Raw genomic sequence first — 18587 nt, forward strand, 5'->3', positions numbered from 1 at the left:
GGCTGGTGTGTTGAGGACAAGAGAATGACAAGGGGAGCAAGGAGATGGAAAGGTTTTCTGTGTTCATTAATGATGTTAGAGATAATAGCAGATTAATAAGAACACAGTTATTTTCAGATGCAGATCTTTTAGTATGGAATGTTATTGAGCTCTTAAGATATTTCATACTGCTGCTTTAAATAACAGAACAAACCTGTCTTTTTTTGTCATGGACCTCTCAGGGCAAAATTACCACCCTTTCTGCCTTCTTTCCCTGAGCGCTGAAATATTCAGTGCTCACAGTGCTGGCTTTCTTATTGCTGTTTAAACTCACATTGTGGGCTGCATCAGTCCCAAAGGGAAGCAATTGAATTAATTTCTCTAAGGCAGACACACAGACAGTTCTCCACAAGTGAGAATGACCTTTCTGGTATACCCATCATCAATACTTTATTTCAACACATTTTCATCACAGCTGAAAGCCTGTATTCCCAGGAGGAATCAGCAATTTAAGGCAACCACTGCTTTCATAAGTCGAGCTTTCTTTGTCAAGAACTAACTAAATATCAGTGTTAGCTGGCCCGGAGTTAGGACAAGAAGGTGCAAAGAATAAGTTGTGATCACTCTGATTATAGCATTGCACTTCCGTCACTCATGGCACAGGAAATAAATATTCCAGCCAGGCATTTATGGAAATATTCTCAATATCCCAAGTTTTATCTTCAGTGTCAGTATAACACTTATCTCATGGGTTGAAGATGGTGGTTTGGCACGTGCTGTCTCAAGGGAGGTATGTAATACAAAGTGATTGTGTTGTGTGCAAACAACAATCAATTAAGCAGCAATTTCTAAACAAATGCAAAGCCAAGGGAAAAGAAATGTGGGGATTGCTACATGTATACAGAAGCAGCAATTATTAGACTGTTTTGACCTTTTCTACAAAGAGCCAGCAGCTCTTTATTAAACGTACACAGAGGATAACAAGTAATTAGAATGGAATCAAAGATGCCAGGAAACTATCTTCATTGCCAATAACCCTAGTGACTAACACTGGAATGCTTTCAGTTTGATTGATTGCAGCGCCGAACATTGGAATCCTTAGTAACTTGAGATCATAGAAACATAGAAAGGCTTGGATTGGAAGGTACCTTAAAGATCATGTAGTTCCAACCCCCCTGGGCAGGAACAGAAGATCCCCCAAGACCAGGTTGCTCAGGATCCCATCCATGGCCTTGATGGGGAGGAAGGTGTTAGATATATGATTTGTTTTACCACATCACTTTTTATTGGATTGGAACATGGGACATGTTGTCCCAGATAAAAATAAAACCAGAAAGGGTGTGAAGAGACAACCTAAAATCCATTGCAGTGTGGAAAGTTGAACTTGCAGTAGCACAAGAGTAGTGCAGAAGCAATCGTCTTCTCTGCTTTTAGATCTTTCCACTGCAATAGATTTCCCTACTGGGTTTAAAGACGGAAGAAAATGGATTGCTTTTGATAGTTTTTAGTAACCCCTGGTTAGATGTGATTAGATTGAGCTGTTGGTGAATGGTCTTTTAGACAGTCACTTTAATGGGGCAGCAGCTTCCAGGCTACACTAATCTCAAATTGCAAATCGCAGTTCTCCAATTCTCACTTTCAACTCTATCCAGGACCAGCATCCTCTTGAAACTTTCTTCTTGTGCAAGTGCTTTAGCTTGTGGAGGTATAGAAGGAAAGTGCAAACTACTTCAAAGTAGTGTTTTATATAAAGTGTGTAATAGGCTTGACTTGACTCATCTTTTTTTAAGTTTTAATTGCTTTAAAGCAAGTTCCTTCTTTTAGAGGAAAAAACCTGTAAAAGCCAAGGAAGTGTGGATTTAAATTGTCTTTCTTGATTTTTTTACATTATCTTCCTCAAATCTGGGTCTGTTTGTGTCCCCTGGACATGTGCTGATAATACTACACAGAGTGTTTCAGTGACCACTGTAATCAGTTCTTTGTTTCCTTCAGCAAAGCTTCCAATTTTAAAAATCCACATGAAAGTACTTCTGTTAAAATCACGAGTGCACAGGAACATTTCCTTAATAGCCTTATTTTAGCTGAATTCCAAAGTTGCACCTACCCCTTTTAGGACATCATACTAAATATTCCTACCTAGAGCTGGGCTCCTTGGTAGCACTAGACTTTGTCAGTGCTTGATGATGAAGTAATAGTTACTGAATTGCCTGTTTTACACATCTATTGACCTTGGCTACTGCTGCTTCTTAGGCACAACTGAGAATATTGAGTATTTTGACTAATGTACATGAATGCAAAAATTCATAATCCCATTTTATTGTACCTACCGGCAATGGAAGACCTAGAGATCTCTTTGCTAATAGTTTTGATTCACATTATATCTCTAGGTAGACCTTTGGTGTCTATTAAAATGACTGAGAGAAATTATGAGAAATGCAACTGTAGGGCTTCAATCTCTTAGCAGCACTTGCTGTTTTTCCCTTGGAAATAGATTTATGTTATGCCTCATTGTATTTCCAGGAAAGTGAAATATCAGCCATGTAGTCCTTGAGACTGTATGGCTTTGGGAAGTCTTAAATTTTGTATATGTAAATATAGCATTCAGTATGGTATATTAACTGGTATCTTCCTCTTTGCATGCGACAGCTTTTCTTTATAGTTTCTTTGGTACTGAAAGTTGTCTCTTATGTACCATTTCATAAAGAGAGCTGGGCTAAGGGAGCAGATATTGCATCCTCAGGCTTCATTGCAGTAAAAAAACCTGGAACAGTTGAGGGCAAAATCCTAAAATAAGAAAGTTCAGACCCCATTAATGTTTGCCCTGCAGTTCTGTGTAACATCCTGATTCCTTTGAATTTGTCCTTTGCAATATCTAAAAGCTTCCTTAATCAGTTGAAAAGGGAGGCAATTTTGGTTCATACCAGAATAGTGCAGGTTATGCCTCATCAATTGTTGGACATTTGGCACGCATCCACATCCAAAGAAAGCTTACCTAATTAAGGCAGCCCCTTAGGACTTACCAAGAGTATCTGTCAGGTACCAGCTGTTGTTAGTATAGAACATGAGATCAATGTGCCTTCACTCTCAGCAGGTACTACATTCTTTAAATGAGACAGATGCAAATGAAAGGTTTGGATAGATCAATCCAGAATGCCCAATTCATAAAAGAATCTTTTTTGGTTGTAAGGGTTTATCCATATGTGAACTCCCATTTGGATTTTCTGTTCTGAAGTATCTTGTATTTTTTTTCTGCCATCCTGCTTCCAGAATTAGAATCACTTACTTCTCTGTGTGACAGAGCAGCTTGCCTAACAGCACAGAGGCTGAAGCTCAACTTGAAATCTGTTTTCAAAAATCCAGGATAATGAGGGATGGAGGCATATTACAAGCCTCAGTATTCTCCCCAGCCTTACTGACTGAGCAAAGTCCAAAATGGTCACTCCAGCATCTATGTCTCTGGATCTGGAAGGCAGAGGAATTGCTGGTTGTCAGGATGTCTCAATTTATCTCACGCTACATCCAGTGTTTTAACTAGTATATGAGATTTCTTGAAGTTGAAATCCACTGTCAGTTTGAACTCCTACACTTAGGTTTATCAGAAGCTTTGTTTTTGATAGCACTTGAGGGAAACAGGAAATAAAAATCACTACTTTTCAGCAGGAAACCTTACTAGCAGTCACAAAGCTCCATCAAAATTCTTTTGCTTTTATTCGTGATAATTAAAGGACAACAAATATAGTGACTTGTTTCTTTTATCAATTTATCCCAAATAGAGCTATAGGCATTAAGACTTCAGTATTGAATTTGGGAACACAACATCACCAAACAGAAGGCAGATATGGAGACACATTAGTATTTCAATATTGTGGAGGCTGGGAAGAATACAAAATTTTCAGTTTCTCATCTTTTATATAAGGACTGATAAAATAGAAGCTTAACCACTCTATATTATAAGACAGCAATTTGAACACATTTACCATATAGGGAAACAACATTTATGTCAAGCTGATGTTACCAACATCTGAATTCTCGGTTCTTCATCTTCCACATCTGGTAAGCACTCTCACAGGTGGCTTACATGAACCTACAAATAAATTATTCACAATTCACTCACTCTTTGAAGCGTGATTACACCAGTCAATACATCTACTCAGGACAGAAAAGAACAGAAATAGAACTTTCTGCCCAGACGAGCTTGGGTTCCCTAGCAAATGCACTCCTTCCTTTTTTGCCTTAAGCAAAAAGTACTCAGATATCCTGGTACTTTCACCTTGCTGAGCTAATGCTATTCCTCAGAACAAAGGTAACTGAGAAACTTCAATTGCTGCAGAGCAAAGGAACTGTCCACCCTCCCAAAACATCTCTTCCAATATTTCTCAGCGATACAAATGTTCACCTTTTCTTTACAAAAATGAGAGTCTAACCAATATCAGAATTGTTCTGATCTCAGTGAGACCCTTCAGGGCTTTGTGAGAGTCTTCTGCATGTAGGTCTGGATATTTCATCAGAGCACAGATAGCTGCAATTTTCCATCACCTATATCACAGTGGGTCTCTGAGCCTTTTGTCACTTCCTAGCAAGGTGTGCACAGGTTTCGCTTTTTTAAAATGGTGCCTTATTTGTATTCCTTGTGAGTTTATGATGAATTTTTGCCATTGTTTTTGCCATTTTGCCATAATTTAGCTATTAGTAGAGCTATCTACAGTAGTTCCAAGATCTTTTTCCAGAATACATCCAAAAGACAGAAATGATTTTTAAACAGCTATTTCCCCGTTCACTTTTCAATTGAAAATAATATGTCATCTGACATATATTGAGTTTGCTCACTCAATATTACAAAATACTTCTATAATTCACTTTTAATATTTGGGTTTAATACTTTATTATCAACAGTGTTACTCGTTGCACTGTTCATCCATTTCGCCAGGTGAGTAAGTATATTGGGCAGCACACATTCTGGTACAGATTCTTGGGGAAATTCTTTGGGACAACTCTCCATTGTGACAAGCTGACCGTTTTTTGCTGCCTTTTATGCAATAATTATCCCTTTTAATCCCTTTTGTATAAATAATTATTTAACATTAATATTAATCACTGTTGAATGTAATTAATATTAATCTTTGAGTCAATGACCACTTTTCTTCCATGACACATAGTTCCTTTAAGGGCATGTATTGTGCAAATAAGGTAATGAATAAAAGTATTACAGTATATAAAATATATCTCTCTTTAAAATATTGTTAATATAGTATAGTAAACTTTGAATCTGTGACATGGTATCTTTAAATAGTCATCTTTCTATCTGAAAATGTTACCCTTTGATTGCTAGTTTTAATTCATATTTGAAATTCATCATTTTAATGTAATATCCTCTTTGAATCTAGACACTACCACAGAGGGTTTTTTTTTAAAGCCTTTTAAATTCCTTGAAGGTTATTGAACTTCTGGTCACTGTTAGTCACCACTGTAGAGTAGTTGCTTGGTAGAGACATTCTGAATCAGAGACTGCTTGCTGCTCAGGGTGGAGAGAAATGGTGCTTTGTCCTTCTGGGTTTCTTTGACTACCTCTTCCTAGAAACAGTCAGTAAATCTCTTAAATACAATGTTGGGTCGCAACATGGAGCAATTGAAATTCCCTTTTTTTTTGAGTTTTCTATCTCTACAGTCTCACAAATACTGCAAATGCAGTTTAGTCATTCTGCATACTGTATTGTATGGTTTTAGTCCAGTATTTTTCCTGTGTAGGCAGTAAATAATTTGTAATAGAATTAACTCCTAGTTTCTGTACCATGTATCACTACTTCTTCTCCAATGATATTCCTTTGTTATTGCAACATTGTTCTACCTAGAGATGATGGTAACAAAAGGAAAATCCTTAAAAATGAGACAGATCAAAGCTGCTGTAATTTTTCATATAGGTTAGATAAATAAGAACTGATTCTCAGTTTAGGACTAGATAACTAGTTACATTTAATTTCTGTCTTTTTTTTTATTTTTTTAATTTTTTTTTTAACTGAGGCAAACCTCCAAGTGTTTTGAGACATAATGTTCTAATGTCCTAGCATTCAAGCTGCTTGATTCTTAAGCAGTCTGTTGTAAATAGCCTGAAGTGAACTATTTGGTTTTTTGTGGTTTGTGGGGGACTCTTTGGGGCTTTTCTTGGTTTTGGTTTCTTTGGAGGGAGCTGGGAGTTGTTTGTATGTGTGTTTTGTTAGCAGCATGGGAGCAGCAATAAAATGGCTCTGTGGCTGGATATAGTGGAATATGCAATCTGTAATCTTTCCATCTTTCCTTTTCAAACACAAAAGATGCAGCAGCCAGTGTCCCTTGTCCATAGCTGCTTATAGCTGTAAACACAATTTGAGTAACATGAGTCACCATCTATTAAAAGCCTAAAGTGAAAAAAAAAAAACTGAGCAAAGTTTTGCTTGGTATGGATGATTTGTGTGCAAGTACTTTGCTGATAATGCCTGAAGTTTGATGTGGATGAATAATGCAGATGAGAGTTTCGTGCATGAAAAGTTGGTGTTTCTCTTGCTGCATCATAAACACACTGCTGTTTCTGATTAGGTTAGAATCAAAATGTAAATAGCTCCTGCTGTGACTAGGGATATTTAAATTGCCCTATCCAGAACATTCATTTTCATGAATCAAACAACTGAAAATAACAAGATTGGGAATTTTCAGTTCTCAGTGCCAGATCAGCTCAGCTCAATACCAGAGTCAATGATGAAACCTCCATTATTTTCAGTTACTGTGACTGTGTTAAAAAATAAACCTCAGAAGCATTTTTCTCATGGGAAAATTGTGAAGTAGACTTGTGTACAAGTGCCGACAGCAGAGTCAGTGTTTATAGGATCACTATTTGTTGTTTAAAGTAAACCTTTCTTATTTACATGACAGCTGAACTTTGTCCAGTTATCTCATTAAGTACGTTAACTTCTGTTAACTATCTAGGTTGCTGAGAAGTGTCATTATAAATTTATGATATCTGTGTGAAAGTTACGTACAAAAGAGCGTTCTAAACAAATGAATGCAAGTTTTGGAAAGCAATTTATTAAAAAATACTTTGATAATAAAGATAATGTTGCTGTTAATTTGAATCATTAAACAGAATTTGCGTCTCTTCTTGTTATTGCATGACTTAAGAAAAGCTATACCTTAATTTTAAATTGCAAGATTATATTACTTTCTGGCTGGATTTAAGAGAAAATATTGGAAGGAGAGAGCACCTCTTCCATCTGTCTCCTCTGCCCAAACCAGCATCACTCAAACCATTCCTGTTAGCTACTTTCCTAAAAACCTCCCAGTTCACAGTCTGGACAGGCTCTGCAGGGCTGCCTGTTCACTGGTTATGTATCCTGACTGCTGGGGTGGGTTTCCCTGTCTGATGCGCCAGTGATGTTTCAGCTGTTCAGCCACACTGAATTAGGTTCATGGTCCCAGTTATCTTCTCTCTCTCCTGTTACAACAATGTCTGCCTCCAGATGCCTCAGAAGGCAATGAGGTAGAAGATGCAGAGATCTGAGATGATATGCCTGTTCTGGATTATATGATAGATCAGTAAGTGGACCATGGGCCCTAATGTATGAAATGTAATTTCTCTCCCAAAATCTGTTAGCACTGAAAATTGAATATTCTTGCTAGCTTTATACACTTTTTACTAGGTGATTGTTTTTTGCCTCTTAGGATTCTGTAGCAGTGAGTGTCATAGTTTGTTTATGCATTGTATGAAAAGTTATTTCCTTTTATCAGGCATAAATTTGTTGTCTTTCAGTTCCATTCACTGTCTCTTGTCTAGTGTGTTAGCCAATATGGAGAAATAAGCTCTCAACACATCTTCTTTGGATTATTCATTTTTTATATTTTTTTTGTTATATCCCTTTATCCCTTCTTGCTGATGTTCTTTTATTGATGAGCAATCTATGTCCTTTAACTTCTTCTCAAATGGTATTTCACTCAATCTTCCCATAAATCCTAGTAATTTTACAATTCTTTTTAAGATGATGCCACTGTTACTGCACAAAGTATTGGAAGGAAATCTACAATGCTGCTGATTTCTACAATAGAGTTCTAATAATTTCCCTGCTGTTTTTCATCCCAATTCATATTCATGTTAGCAGCTTGTTAACTTTTTAATGTTTCTGACCATAGCCACACTTGGAATTGAAATGGTAATTGAATTATTTTGCTTTAAACTGAATGAGCTTGAGGTGGATTGGAGGTTTCATTTCCATTGTTGAACCCAAAGCTGAGTATTTCTTTTTTATGAGATGTTTATGCTGGTGGTGAAAGATACATGCATAACCATATTGCTTATTTTATCTCACTCATCTGGTGGACTTTTAATTGTAACAGCACTACTTTTTAATAAACTTTAATCAAGAAGTTGGGCCATACTGTTGAGAAATTGTATTTAGAGTTGAACTCAATATCTCAATATTTACAATCACTGTAGTTCTAGTCTTTACTCTATTTTCTACTTTTTGTTGCATGTATCCATTTACTTCATGCCCCTTTGAAGCTTCCTTCTGCCATCATTTTTCTCCATTTGAGCAGCTGAAAAAGCTAAATAAAGGCTATTTGAGTAGAAAGTGGTTTGTGCTGCTAGCTTACCTTTGCAAAATAATTGTGTGTACCTTGACAAAGTAGGCCTTTAAAGTACTTTTAAATTCTTTGAGATATATTTGTCTTGAAGTAATTTATTTTTATTCATTGGAGACATGATTTTTTTTATTTTCTATTCTAGACACAAGGGCTATAGCTGTCACTGCAACTTGAATATTTAAAATATTCTAGTTTTCACATTCTAATGAATGATGAAATTTAAAGCATGGTGTGCTTGCTTAAATGAGCTTACAGGTCAGACATCACCTTTCACATTAAATTCTCATCAAGTGAACTCCAATGTGCAAGACAGAGCCAGCAAAAGGTTTTAAGAACAAGATTCTGAAGTTGTTCTTGTTTCACATAAGATGTCTCCTGTATGGTTGCCTCAAACTAAGGCTCTTTAGGGAGCTAAGAAATATTCTTTCTCTCACGTTTCTTGTGGTTTCTTCATTCTACCTACCATACTCAATAGCATTTACTTAGAATGCTATAAGTATAGCAAACTCAAACTATCAGGTTAAATCATGATCAAAAAAAGCTGATGTGACTTGTAAAATATTCTTTGTGAATTTTTAAGTTCTCCCCATTCTGGTGAAGTACAAATTAATTTTCTGCTTAAGGCCTTAATGGCTACGAATCATTTATATTGACTGCCACAAGAACATTTTTGTTAATTGGATGTGGTCTAAGAGCATTCTGTGTCATGTATTTGCAGACATTGATGAATGTGGAACTGGAAGGCATAGCTGTGCCAATGACACTGTTTGCTTTAACTTGGATGGTGGGTATGACTGTCGATGTCCTCATGGCAAGAACTGCACAGGAGACTGCATCCATGATGGCAAAATCAAGCACAATGGTCAGATTTGGGTGCTGGAGAATGACAGATGCTCTGTCTGCTCGTGCCAGGTCAGTACAAATGGAAGTAGCTGCCTCTGCAGGGTGGTGGTAGGGATGAAGGGCAGAGCATCAGCATCCAAGTGAAATTCTTGCCTTCTCAGGTGCATGTGTGGAGCCACAGAAATAAAATCATATATTACATAGGTTTTGGAGATAGCTTCTCTCTCCAACCTGCATGAGCAAAACATTCATTGGAAGTTTATTATATGATACTGGGAGAAGGATGATAGTGCTGTTCCATTAGCAGAGATGCCACCTGTGTTCTCTGGGTGGGAGTAACAGCATTTTCATGCAAATAAACTGTCTAGACACCTATTGGGGCTGGAGACAGACGCCACTATCTCCAGCAGATGGCTATAAATAGAAGTAGTTTCTGTGTCTGCAGAATAATTCAGCTTAACTTTCTCAAATGTTTGCTGTGGGAAGTTTGGTCCCAAGCTAAATGCTGATGAAGAATGAAGGGCCAAAACATTGCTGACAGTATTCTGAGCATTTCAGCAGCTCGACTTTAGTGTATACGGTTTAGTTTCAGATCACCTATCATCTTCCTATGTGAACAATTACAGAACAGAGGGGTTGATCTTCCTTGACACCCTGCAATCTGGTATACTATGAAACTGTGATATTCTAGGAAATTTAAAGCAAGATTCATCAAGCATCTGTATAAGAATTACAAACTTAGAGCAATCCATTAAAATCTAACCCTTGGGAAAAATACCTTTGGGTTTGACCACCTCAGGGGAGAGCTGCCTGGAGATTGGTTGAATGAAGGATGTGTATAAGACAACAGAGGAACTTTATGGTTGTTACTGAGAGTTGTGTTGGGGTTTCTGGGTTGGTTTGAATTGTATTTTGACAAAGATGCTGTGTAGTGGAAAACTTGAGAGCTGCTAATGGCTTTGAATCATGGTAAAAAGTAAAATTTTGGGTGGAGTATGGCTAGAGTTGTGCAAATTTCTGCCATCACTGTGTCTCTCTTCTAAAATCAGAATGGATATGTGATGTGCCGGCGAATGGTGTGTGACTGCCAAAATCCCACCGTTGACCTCTTCTGCTGTCCTGAGTGTGACCCAAGGCTCAGCAGTCAATGTTTACATCAGAGTGGGGAGCTTTCCTATAACAGTGGTGATTCCTGGATACAGAACTGTCAGCAGTGCCGCTGTCTGGTAAGGTTCCTGATTACAGCAGTGGAGACAGGAGGGAAAAAAACATATGAGATATTCTACTGATCTGTGAACAGTTGCATTTTCATGTGTTAGCATCCACTTAATTTTCCCTGAAGTACATGGATAATTAAAATCTGGTTTTCCTGCATTTTTGTCAGTATTGTCCAGTTTCCATCAAAAATGTGTTTTGATGCAATAGAGATATAATATAAATTACTTAATCATGAAGGTGGTTTCAGCAGAGTGGAGACCATTTGGATATGGCACCTACACAGCAACACTCATGTTCACTTATTCAGAGACTCATGAAGCTCTATAAGGAAATTCTAAATATGTATTTATTATTGCAGCTGATAATTTCAAGGATGCTGGTAAACTAAAACTTATTTATTTATTCAGACATTTTGAGTAACAGAAGAGTAGTAAGACTTTTTGCATTTATCAAAACAGTTAAATTAAATTTGAAAAAAACTCACACCTCTTAAAGCTTGTAATCTTTTTCCTAGACATGTATTTTGGAGTCTAAGCAAAAAATATTCTGCATAATTCTGCTCATGAAGTTTCTGTATCAGAGAAAATCCCAAGATAAAAACAACTATCTTTTTTCACAAGTTATGTCCAAATATAAAGGCTGGTCCATGTAGCAGCTTTGGCTTGTCAGGGTATTATGAATAACAGCCAAAAGCCCATTTCTGTAGACTGTGCTTTCAGTGTTACCACTGCTAAAATCCAGTTAGGAGATTGGATTTTAAAGAGATTACCATGTGCTTCATTAAATGCCTTAAAAATGAAAAAACAACCAACCTGCAATTTAGGATCTCAATAGATGTTTCCTTTTTTTTTGAGATGCTACTTCTGTGGCAAAAGTCTGCTTTCCTTCAGTGATCATGGATTTTTTGGGGTGACAAAGCATTGTCTACTCCTTGTACTGTCCATCACTGCAAAAAATAGATTGAAGTATTGAGATCAGTGACTGGATTAAAAGATTGCTTTCATTCTTACCATCATGTAATTCAAAAAGAAGAAAATTGACTCAGATGAGAATTTTTTAAAAGACTAACTTCACAATACTTTCTGCAACAAGTGGAGGAAATTTGGAGCTGTTACAAGTGTCTGTGATTTTTTTTTTTTCAGCTTCTGTTTTGGACGTAGCAAACACCTTATTCTCAAAGACTTATACACATTTTTTTCTGAATAAACTGATTTCCTAGAGCTAAATGCTGTTCTTTTTGCCCCCTTAAGTCCAGACTATTAAATCTGTGCTCAAATGAGCTGAATAAATTGGAAGTCAGAGATGGACCTGCTCAAAAAAATTAAAAAGTGCATTATTGACTTCTGTGGAGTCTTTTCTTTGACCAATAGATCTGCAACTTTGGCCTTTGTCCAGAGTGAAGGGAAGCTGACTCCAGCTTCTAGTAACCAATATGATTCATTAAATGTCTTTAGATTTGTGTTCAGGCATAAAGTAACTTCCCCTAAGGATATGTTGGCCCAACACAAGTCTCTGCTCAAACCTTTTCTTACCCTGGCTGTACTAAACCCACCATGCAGAAGGTGTGATAAAGTTTGGAACTTCAGGTATTCTGGTTATAATATCCTAAGGGGTTGGCAAGTGGGTGGATGTCCTCTCATTGAAAATGTGGTGGTGTTCCCCATTACATTGGGCTGCTGGTGGCTTGACAGCCTTAATCCAGCCAATGCATTTGCAACCATGGCAGAGATAAATTTGAGGGCTTTCTTTGGCAAGCCAACAGTCCACATAGTGAGTAAGAAGAACTAGGCAAAACTGGAGATTTTGGCACACTTTTGCAGTCATGTTACAATTTCTGTCTCTTGCAGAAGACCTCACAAGGACAGGCCACAATCCTGTATTGCATAATTTTATGGAGAATTTTCAGCTGCAGCTTGTTGGAGAGTGTACTGAACTAAGTTAAATCTAATATACTTCCTGAATGGCATGCAGAAAAAAACCATCTGATCTACTGTGTCTCCCACAGTCAGTGAATATCAGTGTTTTCTGTGCTGAATTCTGAACAGCACCAGATGGGAAAAAATAGCCAGCTAGGAAACATAATGCTGATTCAGAGGAATGGATGAGGAACAAAATAAGAGCTAATAATAGTATCTTGTTCTTTCTGAAAACAGCAAGGAGAAGTTGACTGCTGGCCCTTGCCCTGCCCAGAGGTGGACTGTGAATTCAGTGTCCTCCCCGAGAACGAGTGCTGCCCACGCTGTGTCACTGACCCCTGCCAGGCCGACACCGTTCGCAACGACATCACTAAAACATGTCTGGATGAAACCAATGTCATTCGCTTCACTGGATCTTCTTGGATTAAGCATGGCACAGAGTGCACCCTCTGCCAGTGCAAGGTAATAATAAAAGTTATAAAGATGAAGCTGAGATGCTTCTTCCCAGCTTGTTCTGTGGCACATAAATATTAATGCACTGAGTCTGGTCAGTGAACAGTTGTGTCTTCACTTGTTTTAAAGCAGCAGAGATGACAGTGAAAGTGTTCAGCTTAGTTAACTGTACTCTTGCAAGTGCTAGAAGCACGGTTTGATGTGCTAGCAGATCAGAATCAGGACAACAGCTCATGCTGCAGAGTGCTGTAGACACGGTACTGGGCTTTGCTTTTCCACCAGGATAGCTCAATTTGAGTCTAAACATGGAGCTCCAAGCTCCCTGCTATCTTGGAAACATGCGAGTATGGCTATATAAGCTTAGACTTGGCACAAGAAATTTGTTCAGTGTGATGCCATAGTGTTATTGGAACTGATCGAGTAGCTTTTTGAGAATAGTAATTGTTTTCAGAATAAAAGGACTAGTTAAAGGGTTACATAGCTTTTGTATTTTAAAATTAATCAACGCGTTTAGAACATTTACTGGTTTTGTACTCAACAAAATTGATTGTCTGAGAAGAAAAAATAATGGCTATGGGCATATGTGAATTCTGGCATCTCTGTTTGAGGATGAAAAAGAAAAAGGGCTTAACAGAAATGCTTCTATTCAAAATAAGATCATAAAGTGAGTTGTGTTTTCTGCCACCCGATACTGAACAGTGACAACAGTGACAGTTTGCACAGCAGCCAAGGAGAGAGAGCAGGATTCATGCATAGTTATTTAATTATTGCTAAAATTCACAGTTGATTTTAGGTTTTATTCTATGTTCTTCCCAAGCAAGATGCTTCCCAAATTCCAATACATGGTACAATTAACTACTTGAAAAGGTGCTCATAAAAAAAAAATCTATCTTCAACATCTCCTTCTGTGAGAATTCTGTGTGATCAGGCAGCAGAAGCTGTCAAGCATCACTTCCTTCCTCTGCTTTGCCTGATTGCAATATGTGCAATAAGTGCTGCTGCCAAGGCACAGTCCTTTTTCAAGGGCAATGGTATGCACCAAGTAAGTGTCAGCACTTGTCCTGGTGTCAGAATGGGTCAGTGGTTAGAAGAAAATCCTGCAATCTGACAGACTGGCTAATGGTTAAAAAGCCAGCTGCTGCCTAGGGGATGTTAAAATAGGCTTACAGGCAGAAACCTGTACTTTTGGGGTCTGTAGTTGGTGCTATACACTAGCTCCAATGCTAGAAGTTACTTTTTGCTGAGGCAAGTTGCTAAGGTTCTTATGCATCTGGTGCCTCATCTGTAAAATAAATTGTTGTGTATGGTTCCTTCCTAATGCACTTTTGAGACTCAGTGCTGGGAATTATGCTCTTGTGCTGCTAATCAGTGGCAAGGCAGAAGGCATGTATCAGTTCTGATCATGGCCACCTAAGTGCTGCTCCCATCTGGCCTTTTGTGTTAAGCAAAGACTGAACCTTAAGCATTGACTAATTCAGTGTAAACACATATACAGACTTATCTAATCCATTGCTGCCTTGTGAATATAGTGAGGATTAAAACAGATACTCTGCCAAACTCTAGAATTTTAATGACTCAGGTGGGACTCTGCCTAACAAAGAAGTGGTACCACTTTGTCCCTAAACAAGCCCAAATCTTACACAGTTCTCTTTACAAAGCAGTGTTCATTTTACAATACACTATCTGCTCATATTGCCAGCATTTTAGTATTGCAGTTCTGCATGCAAGCAGCCCATTCCTTCCAGATCAGGTTAGTGGTGTGCCCAGTTTGTACAGTGTTCCTTCTCATTCATCCTGTGTCACCCCACTCTTCTCTTGTAAAGCATCTCATGGAAGGTCAAAGCTCCAGTCTAAGCCTCTTTAAACAAGCTGTAGCAAAATAGGTTTACACAAATCCTTTAAGAATTTAGAAACCTGGGCATCAGCTAAAGCAGACTTAGCCACAAAAAAAAAAAAAAATCTAATCACAAGAAAGGAGAGAGTAGGATTATAACTTCCCATAACAGAAGAAGTGAAAGAAAATGCTCGAATTATTCAGACCTTGGTTTTGATAACTCCTGTCAGTTTACTCAATTGAATGTAGTTGGACTAATTTATAAATAATACTCATTTTTTTATTTGCATTGTAAGAATCAGACTTAAGAAGTAGTAGAGATTCAGAAATTATTTCTCCCATATTTTAATGATGTCCATAGGCAATCTGTTCCTTTAATTGCCCTTAGTATTTTCATAAGAATGTGTGGACTATTTGGAAAAAGTTCATGGATTAATTTTTGCTGGTGTTACAGCCAGGATACATGAAGTTGAAGCATTCAGGGCTAAATAAAACCCAGAATCCCTTCTGCCTGATCTGAATAGAACTCCCAAGTGCCTTGTCTTGTTCAACAGCTTTATGAATTTGAACAGATGCCTGATACCTTTATATTGGGAGCATTCCTTCCACTGATCCCAGCTTCTTTCAGTTTGAGTGTTGTAGCTCTGGGACACAGACCACAACAAGCCAAGCAATTAGAGGGATCATAATAGCCTGTTCCCTCGGGCAACATAAGGACATGAGGACAATGTCATGAATCTGATCCAAGTCTGTACATGTTTTGTATTTTGCAAGTCTGTACGTTGAAATCTGATGGGTATTTGCAAACAACTGAGCTTGTTAAATTTACTTGTTTTGTACAAAATGAAAATTGTTTCAATTGTTCTTTCTGTTTTTCTATCTTTTAGAATGGCCATGTCTGTTGCTCAGTGGATCCACAGTGCCTTCAGGAACTGTGACACCAACAGCTATCTCTCACAAGCAGTTTCTGGATAAAGAATTTTCCTTCACAGAAATAAACCTTTAAACCAAAAATTGTTCAAAATTAAAACAAAATTAGGTTGGTTTTGTCTATCTGAAGTGCAGATATGTGATGAACTCGGTTACCTGAATCAGAGTGAAATTCATGGGGCTCAAGACAAGCTCAAATATGTAAACCTTTGTATGAGGTTAGCCCCAAGTCTTCTGGCTATTTGTCTGTCTGGCATCCTTGTGCAGAATGTTTAGGTTAGTTTAAAGTGACCCATTGTAATGCTTTACATAATGATGTCAAGATCTAAAATCAACTAGAAGCTCTTACAGGGTCTTGCAAATCTTTGAGAGTCCAATGCTTGACCAGATGCAGCAGATTTACAGATAATCATATTTGGAACTGCACAAATGTGTTTGATTGCTTACTGCAGAACTTAGCAGATGTTTGAGTAAAAGGATGAAGCCTTCAGGAATAATGAACCTAGCAGCTAAGATGTGATATGTACAGTATGTGCGCTGAAAAAAAAGAAGTTATTGTAAAAAACAAAAAACAAAACAAGAAAAAAAAAAGAAAACCCGTGATGCACAGGCATGGCTTCTTAATGTTTTCTGATGGGAAAAGTCATCAATATTTCCTTGTTTTACTGCACTTACTATTATTTCTTGATTGACTTTGTTCAGTATAAGCTCGTTCTTGTGCAAATTTAAATAAATATTTCTCTTACCTTAAGTTTCTGTTTGTGCCATCTTTCCTTTTCAAGGACTTAGTTTTCATGTGTACTGTTACTTCTTTGCCAGTATTCCTGGGAATGTGGACAGTACAGGTGAAGTGTTGCCTGTCTAGCTCCTCTACATGGGGGAGCTTATGCCCAGCATAGCCTTATGCCTATCATGTCTTATCTTTGTTAAGATACACATAAGTAATTTGTCATTACAGTGGATTAAACAGCAAGTTCACATGCCTAAAGATCAGATCCTATGTACCATCAGGATGTTGTCACACAGAGTCAGTAGAGACCATTTGTGTGTGACTTGGATCCGTTCAGATTTATAGGGGATCTTCTCCAAATTCCCCCTCTCTCCAGCTGCCAAGGGTTAGTTTGTCTTCTGTAAGCTCTGCAGCTGTTCTTTGCTGTTTGTGTAAGTATCTTAATGCGTGGGGATTACTTCAAAAATGCAAACCCTATTGTCACTACTGTTCTGTTGGGAAAGTAAATAAAGGAGGCTATGTGACCAAAGCTATGTTATTATCAAAGAGAAATAAAGAATGAAGTAATGCTTACAAATTGCAGGCTGAAAATGCATCATAAACAATGGAGACAGAACAGGAGAGGAGGAAGATGCCCAAGATGACAACGTTCTTTGAATACTACTTTATTACTCATATTCTTTTCAAAGTGCCTTACTGCTCTTTGGCATCTCTCTTAGAAGTTCAGTAGATTGTCATGAAACCTGAAACCTGATTGTCATGAAATTTCCATTAATATTGCTCTGTGTTATATGAACTTACAAGGGAAGTCCATGTTTGTGGTTTTACAAAACAGAATTATTTTCTGCAATCAGATGCTACCTCAGTTTTATGTACTGCAGGAGACCAAAGGAAACTCATGCAACCACATGTATCCAGCAGGCATTCCCTTGAACCTTCAGTGTCTACTGAGGACTGGATGTTTTTGGATTAGGGGATACAAGAGATGCTAGGCAACCAAATGCTAATAGTCTAAACGAGTCCAAAAAACTAAAAATCAGGAAGGGAAACAGACTCGAATGGATGGATATTTTACATTGAACCAATAAAGTTATGAAGATTTCCAGACCAAATAAAACCTTTTCCTCATCTAGTCAATAAATAGCAGGTATTGAAGGCTGTTTTTTTCTGTTTTGTCCTATTCCTGGCAAGCTGCAATCACAATTTTTAAAGAAGAGAGTTAGCTCCCCAGAAAAATGGTGCTTTCTCTGCGATGTTTTCTTGCCTGGTAGTAGTTGTCAGGAGGTCATGTTTTTGCCTCAGACTGAGGCACATCTCTGGTGGATTTCATGAGCAGCTGTATGCCTATTTCTGATAGCAGGTTTAGCAGAAGTGGTGTACCCTTTGAGAACTGCACTTCAGTTTCATTCAAGAATAGGTACAAAATAGACATAGAGAACGCATGAAGACCAGAGTTCTTTTTTTGAAAAGAATGAACATTTTTCAGGGGCAGAATCCTTGAGCTCTGGCAAAGGCTGTACAAAGCTCTGAAGAGAACCACTGGCGCTGGTAGAGTAGATGACAGAGCATGGTAAGCAACATTGTAAGCATCCCTATTTTGGCAGTGAATAGAAAAGTTGCAGGTGAGGCAAGTGTCTGTGTCCTTCATCTGGTTGTGTGCATCCTCTGACTTTGGTTTCAGAGCTATGACAAATAAAAGAACTCTTAAGGAAAATGATCTCCAAAATATTTTCTCAGTCCTTTTTCTAATAGAGTAATATACTGGTGTTTAATTAACCAGGTTTTAATCAAAACTGAAATGGTGTATAGATGAAAACCAAACATCCGTTTTCTTTTTTTGCCTACCTGACCTGAGTGTTGAAGGGTCTTTCTTCTCTTGTGGGTTTGTGAAGCCCAGTGCAGTACACTAATAGGCTAAAAAGCCAAAAATTGAGACATAAGGTAATAGCTAAAAATTGAATTTGATCCTTGGAGAGAGACTCAGTGTTGCATGATGTAAAGAGCAGAAGTCATACTACTGAACAAAGCTGGAAGTCTCTACTAAATAAAAAATGAGAATGGGTTTCAGTGAATATTG

At 37.8% G+C, this 18587-nt stretch overlaps 1 protein-coding gene across 2 annotated transcripts in view; it reads left to right on the top strand.

Moving 5' to 3' along the window:
- The window catches only part of NELL2 (neural EGFL like 2), a 136218-nt gene extending 119725 nt beyond the window's left edge, over positions 1–16493 (top strand). For both annotated transcript variants that reach the window (XM_083860688.1, XM_083860689.1), the window contains 4 exons: positions 9305–9498; positions 10479–10655; positions 12801–13025; positions 15738–16493. In XM_083860688.1, coding sequence (XP_083716814.1) covers positions 9305–9498; positions 10479–10655; positions 12801–13025; positions 15738–15788 — 647 coding nt within the window. In that variant the 3' untranslated portion in view covers positions 15789–16493. The remainder of the gene's footprint in view (positions 1–9304; positions 9499–10478; positions 10656–12800; positions 13026–15737) is intronic.
- Positions 16494–18587: the final 2094 nt, after the last annotated feature.

The sequence above is a fragment of the Zosterops lateralis genome, assembly GCF_965231275.1.
Source record: "Zosterops lateralis genome assembly, chromosome: 4".
NCBI classification, from domain to species: Eukaryota; Metazoa; Chordata; class Aves; order Passeriformes; family Zosteropidae; genus Zosterops; species Zosterops lateralis.